At 46.9% G+C, this 21,327-nt stretch overlaps 2 protein-coding genes across 2 annotated transcripts in view; both read left to right on the forward strand.

The window, feature by feature from the left end:
• Nucleotides 1-19,874, forward strand: part of LOC138658973 (zinc finger protein 585A-like) — a 57,862-nt gene extending 37,988 nt beyond the window's left edge. The window contains exon 9 of the mRNA XM_069745874.1: nucleotides 18,448-19,874. Within this exon, the coding sequence (XP_069601975.1) occupies nucleotides 18,448-19,729 (1,282 nt within the window). The 3' untranslated portion in view covers nucleotides 19,730-19,874. The remainder of the gene's footprint in view (nucleotides 1-18,447) is intronic.
• LOC138658957 (gastrula zinc finger protein XlCGF66.1-like) lies at nucleotides 1,229-17,506 on the forward strand. Its single transcript, XM_069745873.1, has 7 exons — nucleotides 1,229-1,278; nucleotides 14,437-14,538; nucleotides 16,439-16,615; nucleotides 16,699-16,822; nucleotides 16,901-16,968; nucleotides 17,178-17,280; nucleotides 17,365-17,506. Exons 2-7 carry the CDS (start codon nucleotides 14,461-14,463, stop codon nucleotides 17,373-17,375), a joined length of 561 nt encoding a protein of 186 aa, XP_069601974.1. The 5' UTR covers nucleotides 1,229-1,278; nucleotides 14,437-14,460; the 3' UTR covers nucleotides 17,376-17,506.
• Nucleotides 19,875-21,327: the final 1,453 nt, after the last annotated feature.

Below are 21,327 nucleotides of genomic sequence, written 5' to 3' on the forward strand. Positions count from 1 at the left end.
AAAAGTTTTGAGTAACTGTTTAGGGTTATAGAATAGGGAAGATATGAGGGTATAATATTTATATAGCGCCAACATATTCTGCAGTGCTGGACAGTTTAAGGCTATGTTCACACATTGCGGTTTTTACCGTGGAACCGCGGCGATTTTGCAGCTGCGGGTCCGCAGCAGTTTCCATAGCGTTTACAGTAACATGTAAACCCTATGGAAACCGCAAACCGCTGTGCACATGCTGCGGGAAAAACCGCGCGGGAATGCAGCGGTTTACAACCCGCAGCATGTCACTTCTTTGTGCAGAATCGCGATTCTGCACCCATAGAAATGCATTGATCCGCTTACTTCCCGCATGGGGCTGTGCCCACCTTGCAGGAAGTAAGCGGATAATATGCGGGTGGTACCCGGGGGGGAGGAGAGGAGACTCTCCTCCAGGCCCCGGGAATCATATTTGAGTAAAAAAAAAAAAGAATGAAAATAAAAAATAATGATATACTCACCTCTGAAGTCTCAGTGCTGCACGCGGCCGTCCGGTCTCAGGTTTGCTATGTGACCAGGACCTGCGGTGACGTCGCGGTCACATGACCGTGACGTCATGAAGGTCCTGGTCGCACAGCATCTTTGGAACCGGACCGCCGCCTGCAGCGCCGAGGAGATCGGGACGTCAGAGGGTGAGTATATCATGATTTTATTATTTTTAACATTACTATTGATGCTGCATATTGCTGCATATGCGGCATCAATAGTAGGAGTAAAATCCAGCAGCGGAACCCGCAGCGGAACCCGCAGGACAAACCGCGATAAATCTGCAGGAATAACCGCAGCGGGTTTGCCCTGCAGATTTATCAAATCCGCTGCGGGAGAACCCGCAGGGACCCGACGCTATGTGTGAACATAGCCTAACAGTTCATACACAAGTCATAAGTAACAACGTTAAAAATAATACAATAATTAAAGCAAAATAAGACACACCTGCTTGTGAGAGCTTACAATCTACAAGGAGGTGGGGAGACACAGTACAGGAACATCATACACTTTTCTGTGCCCACAATATACAACCTCAGACCACTCACACTCAGTCCTATATATACAAACACAGCATAATTGCCATCTCCACACAGCTCCGTCCTTTCAGGTCAGTCACATCCACACAATGGCTTTCATAACCTGAAGCCACCACACAATACAACATCATGGTATCAGGAGGAGGCTCAGCCCCTTCCCGTGACATCATCCCCTCACAGGAACAACTCTATTCTAGACACGACCCTGGAGGTGGAGGTGGAGGTATGTGTGTGCTGTGTCTCCTCAGTTCCAGATGTCTTCTCACTGATCTACAGGGAGTCACCGTATTTATCTCCGCCAGCACCCTGCACTGTATATGGGGGAGAGAGAACGACCGACCCCGCACTGTATATGGGGGAGAGAGAGCGACAGACCCTGCACTACACATGGAGGAGAGAGAGCGACAGACCCCGCACTACACATGGAGGAGAGAATGACAGACCCCGCACTACACATGGAGGAGAGAGTGACAGACCCCGCACTACACATGGAGGAGAGAGAGCGACAGACCCTGCACTACACATGGAGGAGAGAGTGACAGACCCCGCACTACACATGGAGGAGAGAGAGTGACAGACCCCGCACTACACATGGAGGAGAGAGAGTGACAGACCCCGCACTACACATGGAGGAGAGAGAGTGACAGACCCCCGCACTACACATGGGGGAGAGAGTGACAGACCCCGCACTACACATGGAGGAGAGAGAGTGACAGACCCCGCACTACACATGGAGGAGAGAGAGTGACAGACCCCGCACTACACATGGAGGAGAGAGAGCGACAGACCCCGCACTACACATGGAGGAGAGAGAGTGACAGACCCTGCACTACACATGGAGGAGAGAGAGCGACAGACCCTGCACTACACATGGAGGAGAGAGAGTGACAGACCCCGCACTACACATGGAGGAGAGAGAGCGACAGACCCTGCACTACACATGGAGGAGAGAGAGTGACAGACCCCGCACTACACATGGAGGAGAGAGAGTGACAGACCCCGCACTACACATGGAGGAGAGAGAGCGACAGACCCTGCACTACACATGGAGGAGAGAGAGTGACAGACCCCGCACTACACATGGAGGAGAGAGAGCGACAGACCCTGCACTACACATGGAGGAGAGAGAGTGACAGACCCCGCACTACACATGGAGGAGAGAGAGTGACAGACCCCGCACTACACATGGAGGAGAGAGAGTGACAGACCCTGCACTACACATGGAGAGAGAGTGACAGACCCTGCACTACACATGGGGGAGAGAGAGTGACAGACCCTGCACTACACATGGGGGAGAGAGAGTGACAGACCCTGCACTACACATGGGGGAGAAAGAGTGACAGACCCCGCACTACACATGGAGGAGAGAGTGACAGACCCTGCACTACACATGGAGGAGAGAGAGTGACAGACCCTGCACTACACATGGGGGAGAGAGAGTGACAGACCCCGCACTACACATGGAGGAGAGAGTGACAGACCCCGCACTACACATGGAGGAGAGAGAGTGACAGACCCCGCACTACACATGGAGGAGAGAGAGTGACAGACCCCGCACTACACATGGGGGAGAGAGAGTGACAGACCCTGCACTACACATGGAGGAGAGAGAGTGACAGACCCTGCACTGTATATGGGGGGGAGAGAGTGACAGACCCTGCACTACACATGGAGGAGAGAGAGTGACAGACCCTGCACTGTATATGGGGGAGAGAGAACGACAGACCCTGCACTACACATGGAGGAGAGAGAGTGACAGACCCCGCACTACACATGGAGGAGAGAGAGTGACAGACCCAGCACTACACATGGAGGAGAGAGAGTGACAGACCCCGCACTACACATGGAGGAGAGAGAGTGACAGACCCCGCACTACACATGGAGGAGAGAGAGTGACAGACCCTGCACTACACATGGAGGAGAGAGAGTGACAGACCCCGCACTACACATGGGGGAGAGAGAGCGACAGACCCTGCACTACACATGGAGGAGAGAGAGCGACAGACCCTGCACTACACATGGAGGAGAGAGAGTGACAGACCCTGCACTACACATGGGGGAGAGAGAGCGACAGACCCTGCACTACACATGGAGGAGAGAGAGTGACAGACCCCGCACTACACATGGAGGAGAGAGAGTGACAGACCCCGCACTACACATGGAGGAGAGAGAGTGACAGACCCTGCACTACACATGGAGGAGAGAGAGTGACAGACCCCGCACTACACATGGAGGAGAGAGAGTGACAGACCCTGCACTACACATGAAGGAGAGAGAGTGACAGACCCTGCACTACACATGGGGGAGAGAGAGTGACAGACCCCGCACTACACATGGAGGAGAGAGAGTGACAGACCCCGCACTACACATGGGGGAGAGAGAGTGACAGACCCCGCACTACACATGGAGGAGAGAGTGACAGACCCCGCACTACACATGGGGGAGAGAGAGTGACAGACCCTGCACTACACATGGGGAGAGAGAGTGACAGACCCCGCACTATACATGGAGGAGAGAGAGTGACAGACCCCGCACTACACATGGAGGAGAGAGAGTGACAGACCCCGCACTACACATGGAGGAGAGAGTGACAGACCCCGCACTACACATGGAGGAGAGAGTGACAGACCCTGCACTACACATGGGGAAGAGAGAGTGACAGACCCCGCACTACACATGGAGGAGAGAGAGTGACAGACCCCGCACTACACATGGAGGAGAGAGTGACAGACCCCGCACTACACATGGAGGAGAGAGAGTGACAGATCCTGCACTACACATGGAGGAGAGAGTGACAGACCCCGCACTACACATGGAGGAGAGAGAGTGACAGACCCTGCACTACAGATGGTGGAGAGAGTGACAGACCCCGCACTACACATGGGGGAGAGAGAACGACCGACCCCGCACTGTATATGGGGGAGAGAGAGCGACAGACCCTGCACTACACATGGGGGAGAGAGAGTGACAGACCCCGCACTACACATGGAGGAGAGAGAGTGACAGATCCTGCACTACAGATGGTGGAGAGAGAGTGACAGACCCCGCACTACACATGGAGGAGAGAGTGACAGACCCCGCACTACACATGGAGGAGAGAGAGTGACAGACCCTGCACTACAGATGGTGGAGAGAGAGTGACAGACCCCGCACTACACATGGAGGAGAGAGAGTGACAGACCCCGCACTACACATGGAGGAGAGAGAGTGACAGACCCTGCACTACACATGGAGGAGAGAGAGTGACAGACCCTGCACTACACATGGGGGAGAGAGAGTGACAGACCCTGCACTACACATGGAGGAGAGAGAGTGACAGACCCTGCACTACACATGGAGGAGAGAGAGTGACAGACCCTGCACTACACATGGAGGAGAGAGAGTGACATACCACGCACTACACATGGTGGAGAGAGAGTGACAGACCCTGCACTACACATGGAGGAGAGAGAGTGACAGACCCTGCACTACACATGGAGGAGAGAGAGTGACAGACCCTGCACTACACATGGAGGAGAGAGAGTGACAGACCCTGCACTACACATGGGGGAGAGAGAGTGACAGACCCTGCACTACACATGGAGGAGAGAGAGTGACAGACCCTGCACTACACATGGAGGAGAGAGAGTGACAGACCCCGCACTACACATGGGGGAGAGAGAGTGACAGACCCCGCACTACACATGGAGGAGAGAGAGTGACAGAGCCTGCACTACACATGGGGGAGAGAGTGACAGACCCTGCACTACACATGGAGGAGAGAGTGACAGACCCCGCACTACACATGGAGGAGAGAGAGTGACAGACCCCGCACTACACATGGGGGAGAGAGTGACAGACCCCGCACTAGAGTGACAGACCCCGCACTACACATGGAGGAGAGCGAGTGACAGACCCCACACTACACATGGAGGAGAGAGAGTGACAGACCCTGCACTACACATGGGGGAGAGAGAGTGACAGACCCTGCACTACACATGGGGGAGAGAGAGCGACAGACCCTGCACTACACATGGAGGAGAGAGAGAGAGTGACAGACCCCACACTACACATGGAGGAGAGAGAGTGACAGACCCCACACTACACATGGAGGAGAGAGAGTGACAGACCCCGCACTACACATGGAGGAGAGTGACAGACCCTGCACTACACATGGAGGAGAGAGAGTGACAGACCCTGCACTACACATGGGGGAGAGAGTGACAGACCCTGCACTACACATGGAGGAGAGAGTGACGACCCCGCACTACACATGGAGGAGAGAGAGTGACAGACCCCGCACTACACATGGGGGAGAGAGTGACAGACCCTGCACTACACATGGAGGAGAGAGTGACAGACCCTGCACTACACATGGGGGAGAGAGAGTGACAGACCCTGCACTACACATGGAGGAGAGAGAGTGACAGACCCTGCACTACACATGGAGGAGAGAGAGTGACAGACCCTGCACTACAGATGGTGGAGAGAGAGTGACAGACCCCGCACTACACATGGAGGAGAGAGAGTGACAGACCCTGCACTACACATGGAGGAGAGAGAGTGACAGACCCTGCACTACACATGGAGGAGAGAGAGTGACAGACCCCGCACTACACATGGAGGAGAGAGAGTGACAGACCCTGCACTACACATGGAGGAGAGAGAGTGACAGACCATGCACTACACATGGAGGAGAGAGAGTGACAGACCCTGCACTACACATGGGGGAGAGAGAGTGACAGACCATGCACTACACATGGAGGAGAGAGAGTGACAGACCCTGCACTACACATGGAGGAGAGAGAGTGACAGACCCTGCACTACAGATGGAGGAGAGAGAGTGACAGACCCTGCACTATTCATTGGGGAGAGAGAGTGACAGACCCTGCACTACACATGGAGGAGAGAGTGACAGACCCTGCACTACACATGGGGGAGAGAGAGCGACAGACCCCGCACTACACATGGAGGAGAGAGAGTGACAGACCCCGCACTACACATGGAGGAGAGAGAGTGACAGACCCTGCACTACAGATGGAGGAGAGAGAGTGACAGACCCCGCACTACACATGGAGGAGAGAGAGCGACAGACCACGCACTACACATGGGGGAGAGAGAGCGACAGACCCTGCACTACACATGGAGGAGAGTGACAGACCCTGCACTACACATGGAGGAGAGAGTGACAGACCCTGCACTACACATGGGGGAGAGAGAGTGACAGACCCCGCACTACACATGGGGAGAGAGAGTGACAGACCCTGCACTACACATGGGGGAGAGAGAGTGACAGACCCTGCACTACACATGGAGGAGAGAGTGACAGACCCTGCACTACACATGGAGGAGAGAGAGTGACAGACCCTGCACTACACATGGAGGAGAGAGAGCGACAGACCCTGCACTACACATGGAGGAGAGAGAGCGACAGACCCTGCACTACACATGGAGGAGAGAGAGCGACAGACCCTGCACTACACATGGAGGAGAGAGAGCGACAGACCCTGCACTACACATGGAGCAGAGAGAGCGACAGACCCCGCACTACACATGGAGGAGAGAGAGCGACAGACCATGCACTACACATGGAGGAGATAGAGTGGCAGACCCTGCACTACACATGGAGGAAAGAGAGTGGCAGACCCTGCACTACACATGGGGGAGAGAGAGTGGCAGACCCCGCACTACACATGGAGGAAAGAGAGTGACAGACCCCGCACTACACATGGAGGAGAGAGAGTGACAGACCCTGCACTACACATGGAGGAGAGAGAGTGACAGACCCCGCACTACACATGGAGGAGAGAGAGTGACAGACCCTGCACTACACATGGAGGAGAGAGAGCGACAGACCCTGCACTACACATGGGGGAGAGAGAGTGACAGACCCTGCACTACACATGGGGGAGAGAGAGTGACAGACCCCGCACTACACATGGGGGAGAGAGAGTGACAGACCCCGCACTACACATGGAGGAGAGAGAGCGACAGACCCGGCACTACACATGGAGGAGAGAGAGCGACAGACCCTGCACTACACATGGAGGAGAGAGAGCGACAGACCCTGCACTACACATGGAGGAGAGAGAGCGACAGACCCTGCACTACACATGGAGGAGAGAGAGCGACAGACCCTGCACTACACATGGAGGAGAGAGAGCGACAGACCCTGCACTACACATGGAGCAGAGAGAGTGACAGACCCTGCACTACACATGGAGGAAAGAGAGTGGCAGACCCTGCACTACACATGGGGGAGAGAGAGTGGCAGACCCCGCACTACACATGGAGGAAAGAGAGTGACAGACCCCGCACTACACATGGAGGAGAGAGAGTGACAGACCCTGCACTACACATGGAGGAGAGAGAGTGACAGACCCCGCACTACACATGGAGGAGAGAGAGTGACAGACCCCGCACTACACATGGAGGAAAGAGAGTGACAGACCCCGCACTACACATGGAGGAGAGAGAGCGACAGACCCCGCACTACACATGGAGGAGAGAGAGTGACAGACCCTGCACTACACATGGAGGAGAGAGAGTGACAGACCCTGCACTACACATGGAGGAGAGAAAGTGACAGACCCCGCACTACACATGGGGGAGAGAGCGTGACAGACCCTGCACTACACATGGAGGAGAGAGAGTGACCGACCCCGCACTACACATGGGGGAGAGAAAGTGACAGACCCCGCACTACACATGGAGGAGAGAGAGTGACAGACCCCGCACTACACATGGAGGAGAGAGTGACAGACCCCGCACTACACATGGAGAAGAGAGAGTGACAGATACTGCACTACACATGGAGGAGAGAGTGACATACCCCGCAGTCTCTCTCTCCAGTGCTCCTGTGCGGTAGCATGACACGTCCCTGCCTTAGAACAAGTTCAACATGAAGAGGAAGTCAGAGATCAGCTGTGGCCCAGACTTCCTCTTCATGTTTAATTTGTCTGAAGGCGGGGAGAGTGACACCAGCGCTGATTAGTCAAGCAAATAAGGCAGCACACTGCAGCGCTAGAACATGCAAACTTGAAACACGGAATTTGAACTGCATTACTGCACTATAAATATGAAAAATGAGAGCGTTTAGCGCATACCAGCGCTGATTAGTCGCCAGGGTCACGTGTTACTACAATTGCACGGGAGCCCCGCAAAACACGAGTGCTGGCACCGCGGAAGTGGTGCTGACACAGGAAGTGATTATAGCTTTCTTATTTTATCGGGGCCAAGCGTGGGTATGTGTTGTGAATTCCGCTCTTGGGCTCCCTCCGGTGGTTGTAAGTGGCACTTTTGTGAGTCCTGCTCTTGGGCTCCCTCTTGTGGTTTCTAGTGGTATGGCTGCTCCTTGGAGTTAGCTGTCATCAGCTGCCTCCACTTATCGTCTCTTCTGCTCCGCTATTTAAGTCTGGCTCTTTCTTCAGCCTGTGCCACTTGTCAATGTTTCCTGGCTGGATTCACATCTCTGCTTGGATTCTCCTGGTTTCCTGACCAGTTCTGCAAAGATAAGTTCTGGCTTTGCTCATTTCAGTCCACATGTTGTGGACTTATTGTTCTGTGCATTCTATATTTGTCCAGCTTGTCAGTATGGATTATTTCTGTTAGCTGGAAGCTCTGGGAAGCAGATTTACCCTCCACACCTTTAGTCAGGTGTGGAGATTTTGTAAACTCTGTGTGGATTGTTTTGTAGTTTTTATACTGACCGCACAGTATCCTTTCCTGTCCTATCTATCAAGCTAGACTGGCCTCCTATGCTAAAATCTGATTTCATTTCTGCGTATGTTATTTTCCCCTCCTCTCACCGTCAATATTTGTGGGGGGCTATCTTTCCTTTGGGGATTTTCTCTGAGGCAAGATAGGTTTCCTGTTTCCATCTTTAGGGGAAGTTAGATCTTAGGCTGTGCCGAGGGGTCTAGGGAGCGTCAGGTACCCCCCACAGCTATTTTTAGTTGTGCTGCTAGGTTCAGGGTTTGCGGTCAGTACAGATACCACCCCCTTCAGAGCTTGTCTCATGTTGTTCCTAAACCACCAGATCATAACAGGTATGACAAGGATTTGTCCAATTAGTTGAAAGCTTCTTTAAGTATCAGGGCGGCAATATGGTTCAAAGAGAAAGTTGCGCAGTCATTATTTATTTATACCAAGTGTCACGGTTCACAGGGAGGATACCTTTATCACCCCCACCACTCGCACCAATTTGTCATGAACTGGGGATGTTTGGTTGCCCCTCGATCTTTCTGAAGGGGATTTATCTATATCCCAGTTCCAAGTTCCAGTTTGGAACTTGCAGCTCTCTGGCGCCCCCCTTACCCCCAGGTCAGACAGGGTACTGCACCTAGGATAATTAGTCGCCAGAAAGTCTGCCTTACTTTGTACTGGCTAATGAGCACACTGCAGCGAGGGCGATATAACTACTCCCACTCAGGCGGGAACAATAATTATCAACGTTGCCAGTTGCTACAAAGCCTCCCAAAATAGAGGACAAATCTGCTGCCAGAATTCCAGTCTTCTGCTGAGAGGCACAGGAAACTGCAGCTGAGAGCCCTGTATGTGTAATTGTAGTAATTATTATTTATTATTATAGGGTGTAAGGATTTCACTCACTCAGCTGCGACGGCTGACACTCAGGAGACGTGTTCCTTTAAAGTTCACTGGGTTTATTGCTTCATAAACCATGTGGCAAATAACAGAAAGCAAAATGGGCCTTTGGTTCAGGCAAAGAAAAGCAAGTGTCCAGTTCATCCGGCTCAGTCCTGAAGCCGTAACACACTCAGGAGGGTTTCACCTCCACACATATCTGCTGTGTAAAGGATTAGCCAGTCTTATAAAGAGCTAACCCCACCCAGTAACCCATCACATGATTAGCCATGTGGTCTGACATTACCACAGGTCCTGAAACACATATACAAGATTATGTGCAAAAAAAGGAATACTCCGGGCTACATTACAGCAACCAGGCACTTATGTGGCACATACCTCCCATCGACTACAAACCCTTTAGCCATGCTACAAGGGGTATACATAATATATACATAATAAAAAAAAAACAAGTACAGTAATCTTAATCAATACAAGTCACGACTGGTACAGTAGGAGAGAGGATCCTGCCCACGAGGGCTCACAATCTAGAAGGGATGGGTGACGATACAGTAGGCAATGGTAGAGCTGGTTATTCATTGGTTTGGTGGATCGGTGGTTACTGCAGGTTGTAGGCTTGTCGGAAGAGGTAGGTCGTCAGGTTCTTTTTGAAGGTTTCGATGGTATGCGAGTGTCTGATGTGTTGTGGTAGAGACTTCCAGAGTAGGGTGATGTGCAGGAGGAATTTTGTATGCGATTGTGGGAAGAGGAGTTAAAAGGGGAATATAGAAGGAGATCTTGTGAGGATCGGAGGTTGCGTACCTGTAAGTTCCGGGAGACCATGTCACAGACATATGGAGGAGACAGGTTGTGGATAGCTTTGTATGCCAGGGTTAGGGTTTTAAACTGGAGTCTCTGGGTAATGGGAAGCCAGTGAAGGGATTGACAGAGGGGAGAGGCCGGGGAATAGTGGGCGGACAGGTGGATTAGTCAGGCAGCAGAGTTTAGAATAGATTGGAGGGGTGCGAGAGTGTTAGAGGGGAGGCCACAGAGCAAGAGGTTGCAGTAGTCGAGGCGCGAGATGATGAGGGCATGGACTAGGGTTTTTGCACATTCTTGGTTGAGGAATGTATGGATCCGGGAAATATTTTTGAGTTGAAGTCTGCAGGAGGTGGACCGGGCTTGGATATGCGGTTTGAAGGAGAGATCAGTGTCAAGGATTTCAGTTAGGCAGCAAGCTTGTGGGACTGGGGAGAGTGGGCAGCCATTTACTTTAATGGATAGGTCTGTTGGGGGAGTCAAGTGAGATGGGGGAAAAATGATTAATTCTGCTTTGTCCATATTAAGTTTTAGAAATCTCACGGAGAAGAAGGATGAAATAGCAGACAGACATTGTGGGATTCTGGTTAGTAGGGTGGTGATATCTGGTCCAGAGATGTAGATCTGTGTTTCGTTGGCATAGAGATGATACTGAAAACAATGGGACTCTATGAGCTGTACCAGGCCGAAGATGTAAATGGAGAAGAGTAGGGGCCCTAGGACTGAACCTTGCGGGACTCGGACAGATAGGGGGCGAGGTGAGGAGGTGGTGTGTGAGTGGGAGACACTGAATGTTCGGTCTGTTAGGTATGACGAGATCCAGGATAGGGCCATGTCTGTGATGCCAATGGATGATAGGGTTTGTAATAATAATAATAAATAATAATAATTTTATTTATATAGCGCCAACATATTCCGCAGCGCTTTACAAATTATAGAGGGGACTTGTACAGACAATAGACATTACAGCATAACAGAAATACAGTTCAAAACAGATACCAGGAGGAATGAGGGCCCTGCTGCTCGCAAGCTTACAAACTATGGGGAAAAGGGGAGACATGAGAGGTGGATGGTAACAATTGCTTTAGTTATTCGGACCAGCTATAGTAATAATAGGGAATGGTCCACTGTGTCAAAGGAAGAGGACAGGTCAGGTAATCAGATCTTCTTCCTATTTTATCAAGCTTTACAGATTAAAAAAAATCATTTAATATCTCTAACAAGAGTAATCACTTCACGGCTTTTGCGCTAGTCCATTTCATAAGTCTCCCTCTTTACGACTGTTATTGCTTTGTTTGATAAAATAAAAATTCTCCCGCACTCATGTTCCCATGATCTTTGTAAGTCCAAATTTACAACCACTGCATGAACAACATTCCATTATGTATGTCATGTGACCATCCCAGCCATTGATTGGCTGCAGCTGACAGGTTAAGGACTCACATCATTTTGACTCCGCTTTAGTCTCAAACATGAAGGAGTTTTTTAACTTCTCAATCCAGCAGCAAAAATCCAACTTTCAGAATTTTCTATATTTCAAATGTTCAGTAGATGGAGAAAACAACCTCAAACAAATGAGGCTAAATAATGCTTTCTTAGGCCGGGTTCACACTTGCGTGTGGCTGGTTTGCAAAAAGTTGCGTTCCCGTGCGGTCACCAGGCTTGTCAAAACACCTCATCCACATAACGCATGTCCCTGCGTACCCAATGTTAAAGATCGGCAAGCAGGATGCATGCGGAAGTAGGCAGAGCATAGGCGGAGCTTAAAGGAGGAACTACGCAGCCATACGCAGACCAGCCACACGCAAGTGTGAACTTAGCCTTAGCATTTAGTGTGACCCCGCTGCGTAGCAATAACTGCATCAAAATGTTTCAATTGATTAGTTCTGCACATCAGCTTGGAGCCTTTTTCCACCTACAAAACCTCTGTTATGTTGGTGGGTTCTCTAAATGAACTGCTCATTTCAGGCCATTACATAAGATTTCTATAGTAATATATGTCATTATTTTGACTTCTCCATTCCTAAACTTTAACTGTAGCCAATCATCGGCGGCTAATAAGGCGCATCACTCTCACTTCCTTCGGACAAAACTTACATCAGGAGGAAGTGAAAGAGCAGGAACAGTTCTGACTTCCACCAGATAGCAGGAAGAATGAAGCGGCCTATTAACAGCTGCTAATTGGCTGCATGGCTCATGTGACAAAACAATGTACTGAAGACCCTAGAAATGTCAGCACTAGAGGTGAGAGCAGACTTTTTTGTTTCACATGGAGGTGTACAGTAATTGAGAAATTGTTGTTCAAGTAGTGGCAATCTCTTTAAAATTAGCTAATGTAAGAGAGGCCTTTAGTTGCTGTGATGCTACCTTGGGTTCCATTGTGACCTCATGGACTACTATATGCCTTTCTTTTGGAATGATCTTTGTTGGTTGACCACTCTTGAGGAGTGTAATAATGGCCATGAATATCAGTATTTCTATGCAATCTGTCTGACTGTGAATTAGTTGAGTTCAAACGTTTTAGAAATGGTTGAGCATCAACTATACTTTTTGATCAAGTCCTCAGAAATCTCCTTTGTTTGTGCCATGATCGATTTCCACAAACGTGTGAAGATCAGACTTTGATGGATCCTTTTTCTTTAACTTAAACATGTCTCCCACTCACACATGATTGTCATCCTATTGATTGAAAACACCAGATTCTAATTTCACTTTTAATTAGCTGGTAATCCTAAAGGTTCTCACAGTTTAGCAACTCACAGACATGTGATAGAGTATACAATTTTTTTCCTCATTCTAATAATGACAAAGTGCCAACACTCACGGTCCCGGGGCTATCGTGCAGTTGTTGTGACATGTGACTCCTCCGAATCAGCGCCGGCGTCACTGTTCCCGCCTTTGGACAAATTGAACATGAAGAGGAAGTCAGGGCTGCACCTGGTTTTTCGCTTTCTCTTCATGTTCAATTCAACAGGAGCCTGGGGCAATGACGCCAGCACTGATTGGGCGAAGGGGTCACGTGTTACATCAACACCACGGGAGCCCTGGGAAGAGCGCTTGCCGACACAGTGGTAACAGCCCCAGCACAGGAGATGAGTATAAGGTTTTTTATTTTATTGAGGCCAAGCATGGGGTATGAGAAGTTGCACAAGTAATGGACAACTTCATTAATATTTTTGACCCATTTGTTTGATTTGGTTCTTTATCTACTTTTAGACTTGTGTGAAATTCTGTTTTAGTTTTAGGTCAAATTTATGTAGAAATCTTGAAAATTTGGAAAGGTTCACAAATAGTGATGAGCACAAGTGCTCGTTGTTAGAGTTTGCCAAGTGCGCTCAGGTATGCACCGACCATATGGTCATAGCTTGAGTACGGCTTTCATACATATGTGGTACGGATTGTACAATGTTTTTTGAATATTTAGATCATTTATTGTATTGACCCTCATCTCCCATGGTTGTTTTTGGGAGTTTTTAACTGTTTTTAGATTACAGTTTTCTTTGTTTGGTGTTGGTTACATTTAATAAACATTTGTTATATTCTTGTATATTGGTGTGGTGATCCCTTCTTTATGATGCTGGTCCCGTTCTCTTTTTATATACGGGTATGCGCCGACTATCGCAGGTTCTCAAGTGACATGTTCGCGTCCCCGCACCCGCATGTTTTGCGCATGTTAGAAAACCAGAAAAGTGAGGATCACCTGTGTTTATCAGCCAATCTCTGCATGTTTTGTAGCTGTCAAACAGCCTCAAAACATGCGGGTCGGGACACGAACATGTCACTCGAACAACTGCGATACTCAAGCATACCCAAGCACCCTTGGCAAACTCAAGTAACGAGCACAGGCGTTCATCACTATTCACAAACTTTTCAAGAACCACTGCATTCCTTTCCATTTATTATGTCCAGTTAATTTTTTGTATTTTTCCTTTTGAAATTTTTTTAACATGTGATCGTTTTTACAATAAAGGATCTTCTGTTGTTTTTTTTTTCTAAATAGATTTTTGTGTTTGACTCATCAAAGATGAAGAAGAACAGGGACAAGATGCTAGAGAAAATATTAAATCTCGCCCTAGAGATAATCTTCCAGCTTACTGGAAAGGTGAGAGGCTCTGATGTCATCACATGACATCATTATCTATGGGAATAACAGGGGATATGACGGGAGAGGTGAGAGGCTCTGATGTCATCACATGATGGCATTATCTATGGGAATAACAGGGGATATGACGGGAGAGGTGAGAGGCTCTGATGTCATTACATGACCTCATTATCTATGGGAATAACGGGATATGACCGGAGAGGTGAGAGGCTCTGATCTCATTACATGACCTCATTATCTATGGAAATAACAGGTGATATGACCGGAGGGGTGAGAGGCTCTGATGTCATCACATGACGTCATTATCTATAGGAATAACAGCGGATATGATGGGAGAGGTGAGAGGCTCTGATGTCATTACATGACCTCATCTATGGGAATAACAGGTGATATGACCGGAGAAGTTAGAGGCTCTGATGTCATCACATGACCTCATCTATGGGAATAACAGGGGATATGATCGGAGAGGTTCGGACGTCATCACATGACATCATTATCTATGGGAATAACAGGGGATATGACGGGAGAGGTGAGAGGCTCTGATGTCATCACATGATGTCATTATCTATGGGAATAACAGGGGATATGACGGGAGAGGTGAGAGGCTCTGATGTCATTACATGACCTCATTATCTATGGGAATAACGGGATATGACCGGAGAGGTGAGAGGCTCTGATCTCATTACATGACCTCATTATCTATGGAAATAACAGGTGATATGACCGGAGGGGTGAGAGGCTATGATGTCATCACATGACGTCATTATCTATAGGAATAACAGCGGATATGATGGGAGAGGTGAGAGGCTCTGATGTCATTACATGACCTCATCTATGGGAATAACAGGTGATATGACCGGAGAAGTTAGAGGCTCTGATGTCATCACATGACCTCATCTATGGGAATAACAGGGGATATGATCGGAGAGGTTCGGACGTCATCACATGACGTCATTATCTATGGGAATAACGGGATATGACTGGAGAGGTGAGAGGTTCTGATGTCATCACATGACATCATTATATATGGCAGGGGTGTGGAATCTCAGGCCCCAGGGCCAATTATGGCCCTCGATGACCTTTTATCAGGCCCCCAAGCAGATTCTCAGGGACCGTGTTCTTGGGCAGGGAGGTGTATTTTGATTACAACCAGCTCATTAATTTCTTCTTGCTCTGTTAGCACACATGCAGTGTTCACTACTGAACACTGCAGGGCATGCAATGAAAGATTACGTCCTGAAACCAGTGCCAGAGTCAGGATGTACTTTGTGGGCCGAGTTTGTATGGCCCCTGAAGGATGGTATAAATATCCAAATGGCCCTTGGCAGAAAAAAGATTGACCACCCCTGATATATGGGAATAACAGGGGATATGACCAGAGAGGTTCTGATGTCCTCACATGACCTCATATTTATGGGAATAACAGGGGATATGACCGGAGAGGTGAGAGGCTCTGATGTCATCACATGACCTCATTATCTATGGGAATAACGGGATATGACCGGAGAGGTGAGAGGGTCTGATGTAATCACATGACCTCATTATCTATGGGAATAACAGGAGATATGATCGGAGAGGAGAAAGGCTCTGATGTCATCACATGACCTCATTATCTATGGGAATAACGGGATATGACCGGAGAGGTGAGAGGGTCTGATGTAATCACATGACCTCATTATCTATGGGAATAACAGGAGATATGATCGGAGAAGAGAAAGGCTCTGATGTCATCACATGACCTCGTTATCTATGGGAATAACAGGGGATATGACCGGAGAGGTGAGAGGCTCTGATGTCATCACATGACCTCATTATCTATGGGAATAACAGGAGATATGACCGGAGAGGTGATGGACTCTGGAGATGTCTGTAGTGATATAATTAATGTCTCCACACTCAGGATTACACAGTAGTGAAGGCCTCTAGTGATCGCTGTCAGGCCCCTGTGTCTGAAGGACGGGGAGGAACCCTGAGCCCAATCCTGGAGCCTCCTCCTCACCCCCGGATACATGAGAACATCAATGACCAAAAGATCCTAGAACTCACCAACAAGATGATTGAGCTGCTGACTGGAGAGGTGACACTGCTGGGAATGCTGGGACATTATACAGGACAGCACTAGAGGATTCTGGGTGATGACGGTATCATTGTGTGTGTCAGGTTCCTATAAGGTGTCAGGACGTCACCGTCTATTTCTCCATGGAGGAGTGGGAGTATCTAGAAGGACACAAGGATCGGTACCAGGAGGTGATGATGGAGGAGCACCGGCCCCGCACATCACCAGGTAATAGACAGGACTAAATACACACGGCCTATAATTCTCTGTATGTAATAATGATGTCTGTCCTCTGTGTCTCCTCAGTTCTCTCCAGTAAGAGGACAACCCCAGAGAGATGTCCCGCTCCTCCTATTCTTCCACAGGACCATCAGGTAGGCGGACATTTCCCCTATGATGTGTAGACGGCTGTGACGTCCTTGTGTTCAGTCTTGTTTTTTCCTCCAGTATTATATGTTTTATACTTGTGTAATGAGACTGGTGGAAACGGCAGGATCACAGCTGACCACAGACATCACATGTTCGAATCTTCTCACCATCACTTCTCCGATCATTGGGGACTTTTACAATATTTGTTTTGCAGCTTTTGGATCCAGATAAAGATCTGAACAATATTAATGCTCCAGAGAGAAATTTGAGGGGCGATCAGCTATGTAAAGAGGAGACTCCTACAGATAACTGCCCAGGTGAGTAGTGACCTTGGAAAATGCTTGAGAAGTAACCGAATGCAACTATTTTTTTTACGTTCTTTGTTCTGTCGTTTTTTTCAGTGGTGTATTAACCCCTTCTTCCAAAATATAAATTAACTTTCAGTAAAAATGTGACATCGATACAGGTAGTGCATTTATGTTATAGATGAAAAGCAAAAACTTTTGGTTTGAGGACATGTTTTATTATTGCTCATTATTTTGGCCTGTCATATGCTGTTGTATACATCTGTTGTTGCTTTTAATAGCTGTGTTATACTGTTTTCTTTTTTTATATAATAAAGTTTCATTTTTTAAGATGCACAGTTCTCCTTTTGCTTATACCTTTTATTTTCCATTGGTTTATTTTATATGTTTGACTTGAACTCCACACATGTTAATAGTTTTGCCCACAGCATTTTCTCTGTTCCCAAAAACACAATGAAAATCGGGGTGAGGCGTATCTGGAAGGATTGTTTTGCATCAACGGATTACATTTTGCCATTGTTTTTGTACAGAAATTTTACGGATTTGGAGATTGTTTTTTTTTTTTTTCAGTTACAAGGGGTTCAATTGTGGGAAATGTGTGCTTGCTTTTAAAATCTTGTTACTGATTCTTCAATCCTGAGAGTCTTTAGACACTCATTGTTTGGTATCATAAAGCATTATTTCACTTACGTGGCCTCATGTAGGGGAGCCATAGATAATGTTCTTGTCTTACCGTTCATGAGACACTAATCCATATTATTATCAACTAATTTTCTGTGATTTCTCTTTGGCATTGTAGAAGAGTCATCTTGATAATAAGACCATGTTTATCTCGGCAGTATAACTGATACTGCAGTGAGGGCCTCCAGTTTATATTGTTTGCGATTTACAAAATCTGTTTTATTTTTTGACAGATGATTGTGGTATTATACATCATACATATGAAGAGGAGAAGCCATATTTATGCCCAGAATGTGGAAAATGTTTTTCTGAGCATTCATCTCTGGTTGACCATCAGAAAACTCACACAGACTTGAAGCCTAATTTATGTTTAAAATGTGGGAAATGTTATAAAAGTAAATCAACTCTTGCCAAACATTTAAGAACTCACACAGGGGAGAAGCCATATTCATGTCTGGAATGTGAGAAATCCTTTACCCAGAAATCAGATCTTGTTAGACATCAAGTAATTCACACAGGGGAGAAGTTATTTTCTTGCACCCAATGTGGAAAGTGTTTTATAAAAAAGTCAACTCTAATTGTGCATCAAAGAACTCACACAGATAAGAAGCCATTTTCATGTTCAGAATGTGGTAAATGTTTTAATTTAAAATCAGTTCTTGTTAACCATGAAAGGATTCACACAGGCGAGAAGCCATATTCTTGTACCTTTTGTGGAAAGTGTTTCAGACAAAAGACAACTCTTGCTGATCATCAAAGAACTCACACAGGGGAGAAGCCATTTCCCTGTTCAGAATGTGAGAAATGTTTTACTTGGAAATCAGATCTTGTTAACCATAAAAGAATTCACACAGGGGAGAAACCATTTTCTTGCATCATATGTGGAAAGTACTTTAGGCAAAAGTCAACTCTATTTGCACATCAAATAATTCACAGAAAGAAACCATTTTCATGTCAGGTATGTGGAAAATGTTTTATCCATGAAACACATCTTATTCAACATCAAAACACTCACACAGGGAAGGAACCAATTTCATGTTCAGAATGCGGAAAATGTTTTAATCGAAAATCACAACTCATTGTACATCTAAAAACTCACACAGAGGAGAAGTCATTTTCTTGTACGGAATGTGGAAAAGGCTTTGATCACAAATACAGTTTTGTTAGACATTTGAGAATTCATTCAGAGGTGAAGCCATTTTCATGTAATCTATGTGGGAAATGTTTTACTCAACATTCATATCTAGTTGATCATCAAAAAACTCACACTGGGACGAAGGCGGTTTCATGTTTAGAATGTGGGAAGTGTTATACCAGTAAATCAAGTCTTGATGTACATATAAGAACTCACCACAAAGGGGAGAAGCCATACTCTTGTCCAGAATGTGCAAAATGTTTTACTCGGAAATCTGTGCTTGCTGCACATATAAAAACACACACAGGGGAGAAGCCATTTTCATGTTCAGAATGTGAGAAATGTTTTACCCATAAATCAGATCTTGTTAGACATCAAAGAATTCACACTGGGGAGAAGCCATTTTCGTGTAGCCTATGTGGAAAGTGCTTTATACAAAAGTCATCTCTAATTTCACATGAGATATCTCACACAGGAAAACCATTTTCATGTCCAGAATGTGGAAAATGTTTTACTTGGGAATCGCAGCTTGACGTACATATAAAAACTCACACAGGGGAGAAGCCATTTTCATGTTCAGAATGTGGGAGATGTTTTGCTCACAAATCCGCTTTATATAGACATCAGTATATTCATCCAGTGTAGAATTCATTTTCACATATTGTATAAGGAAAATGTTTACAATAAAAGTACTGTAACTTCAGCCAGCACATAAAAAAAACACACAAAAAAAGCGTATCCACCAATCAACTCTTTTTTACTTAATTGAACTTGCTCACGGGAAAGCAGACCTTTTGTGTGTAATATTGAGAAAGAGTGCAGGCAGTAATACCGCATTTACTTTCAAGGTAAAGTCCTAAGTCATGAAAAAGAACCGTTAGTTAAGAAATGCACGTAATTGTCGTAAACATCTTTTATAGAATAGAATCCAGATGACACATTTATATATCAACTATGTGCACAGAATATTATATGTTAATTTATAGCTGCATCTGAAAACTTGTCACCAATCGACAAATTTATTTAAAACTTTCATGCTTATATATGGACTTGTCTATGTGTTGTGCTTTTAATGGTATGATATTTCTTCACAACCTGGAGAGTTGGAGAGATCTGGTCATCAAATTGTGCATAAATATACAACTTTGTGAAATTCTTAGCACACTTTGTATTTTTGAAAATTATTTTAAGTTTTTGTTTCACCTATGACAGCATCTGATAGACTATTCACCCCCACGTACAGGAAAACTACAAGATAAGAAGGTGGAGCCTCTCCAAAGCTTCAGTAGTTTCCTGTCCTTAGAGAGGGAACCTACACCCTGGGTACTCCAGGGAGAAGAGTTTTTGCTTTGGAAGCAGTAGTTGCTGCTTTAGTAATCTTACCTGCAGCCCTTCTGATACCGGATAAGCTTCCCTGAGTGGTCGGTGGTATTCATTGTCCTGGATGAGGCGGGGTGTGGTGCTGCAGCATTTCCCGAGTTGGAAGTCTAAGCTTCTGGCATTGTGCTGAAGTTCTCAGCATAGATGCTTTAGTGAAGCTGAAGCCAGCCAGGAACTTTGTGTAAGCACGCATGTGTACACACAGGGCTCGTTGGAAGAATGTCACCATACCAACATTTGGTTGGGTGTGGATGAAGTCAGCGGCCTGCTCTTGCTCCTAGACCAGAAGTATGGGGCTGCGAAGACTAGGAAAACATCAGATTAAAGAGATGTCAGGTTCCCCAGTCCATAGCTATTTTGTTCGTGGTGATGTGGAGTGGTCTGTGTTGGTTGCTTCCTGCCAGAGTGAACATGGATGATACAACAGCCTCCAGCGGAGGACACTCAGAAGACCCAAACTTTCCTCCCTGTATGGTAGTTATGAGCATTTGATGTCTGTAGCCGATCTTTTAGAACTGTACCTATAAAAATTGTTTTTGGATAGACCTAGAAAATGTCTCTAAAACTAAACATAGAGAATGCACACTTTGTAAGGCCAAACTACGCAGCCAGTATTAGAAGTTTCATTAGTCATGCCTTGAGAAAATTATCTGTGAAGAAACCCTCTCTGTGATTGAAACATAAATAAGGATTTATGGCTTGCCCAAAGAATTTACCTTTAGCCCGTACTAACAGGCACTCAGTGTCTCTCCCCTTGGATCCAACGAGATGTTGGAGGGTTTAGAAGAAGTATACAGTACATTTAAATCCCTTCACCATCTTTAGATGATGACAAGTAAGGCTGACTTTGCTTCCCAGTAGAC

The sequence above is a fragment of the Ranitomeya imitator genome, chromosome 1 (genome assembly GCF_032444005.1).
Source record: "Ranitomeya imitator isolate aRanImi1 chromosome 1, aRanImi1.pri, whole genome shotgun sequence".
In the NCBI taxonomy this organism is placed as follows: Eukaryota; Metazoa; Chordata; class Amphibia; order Anura; family Dendrobatidae; genus Ranitomeya; species Ranitomeya imitator.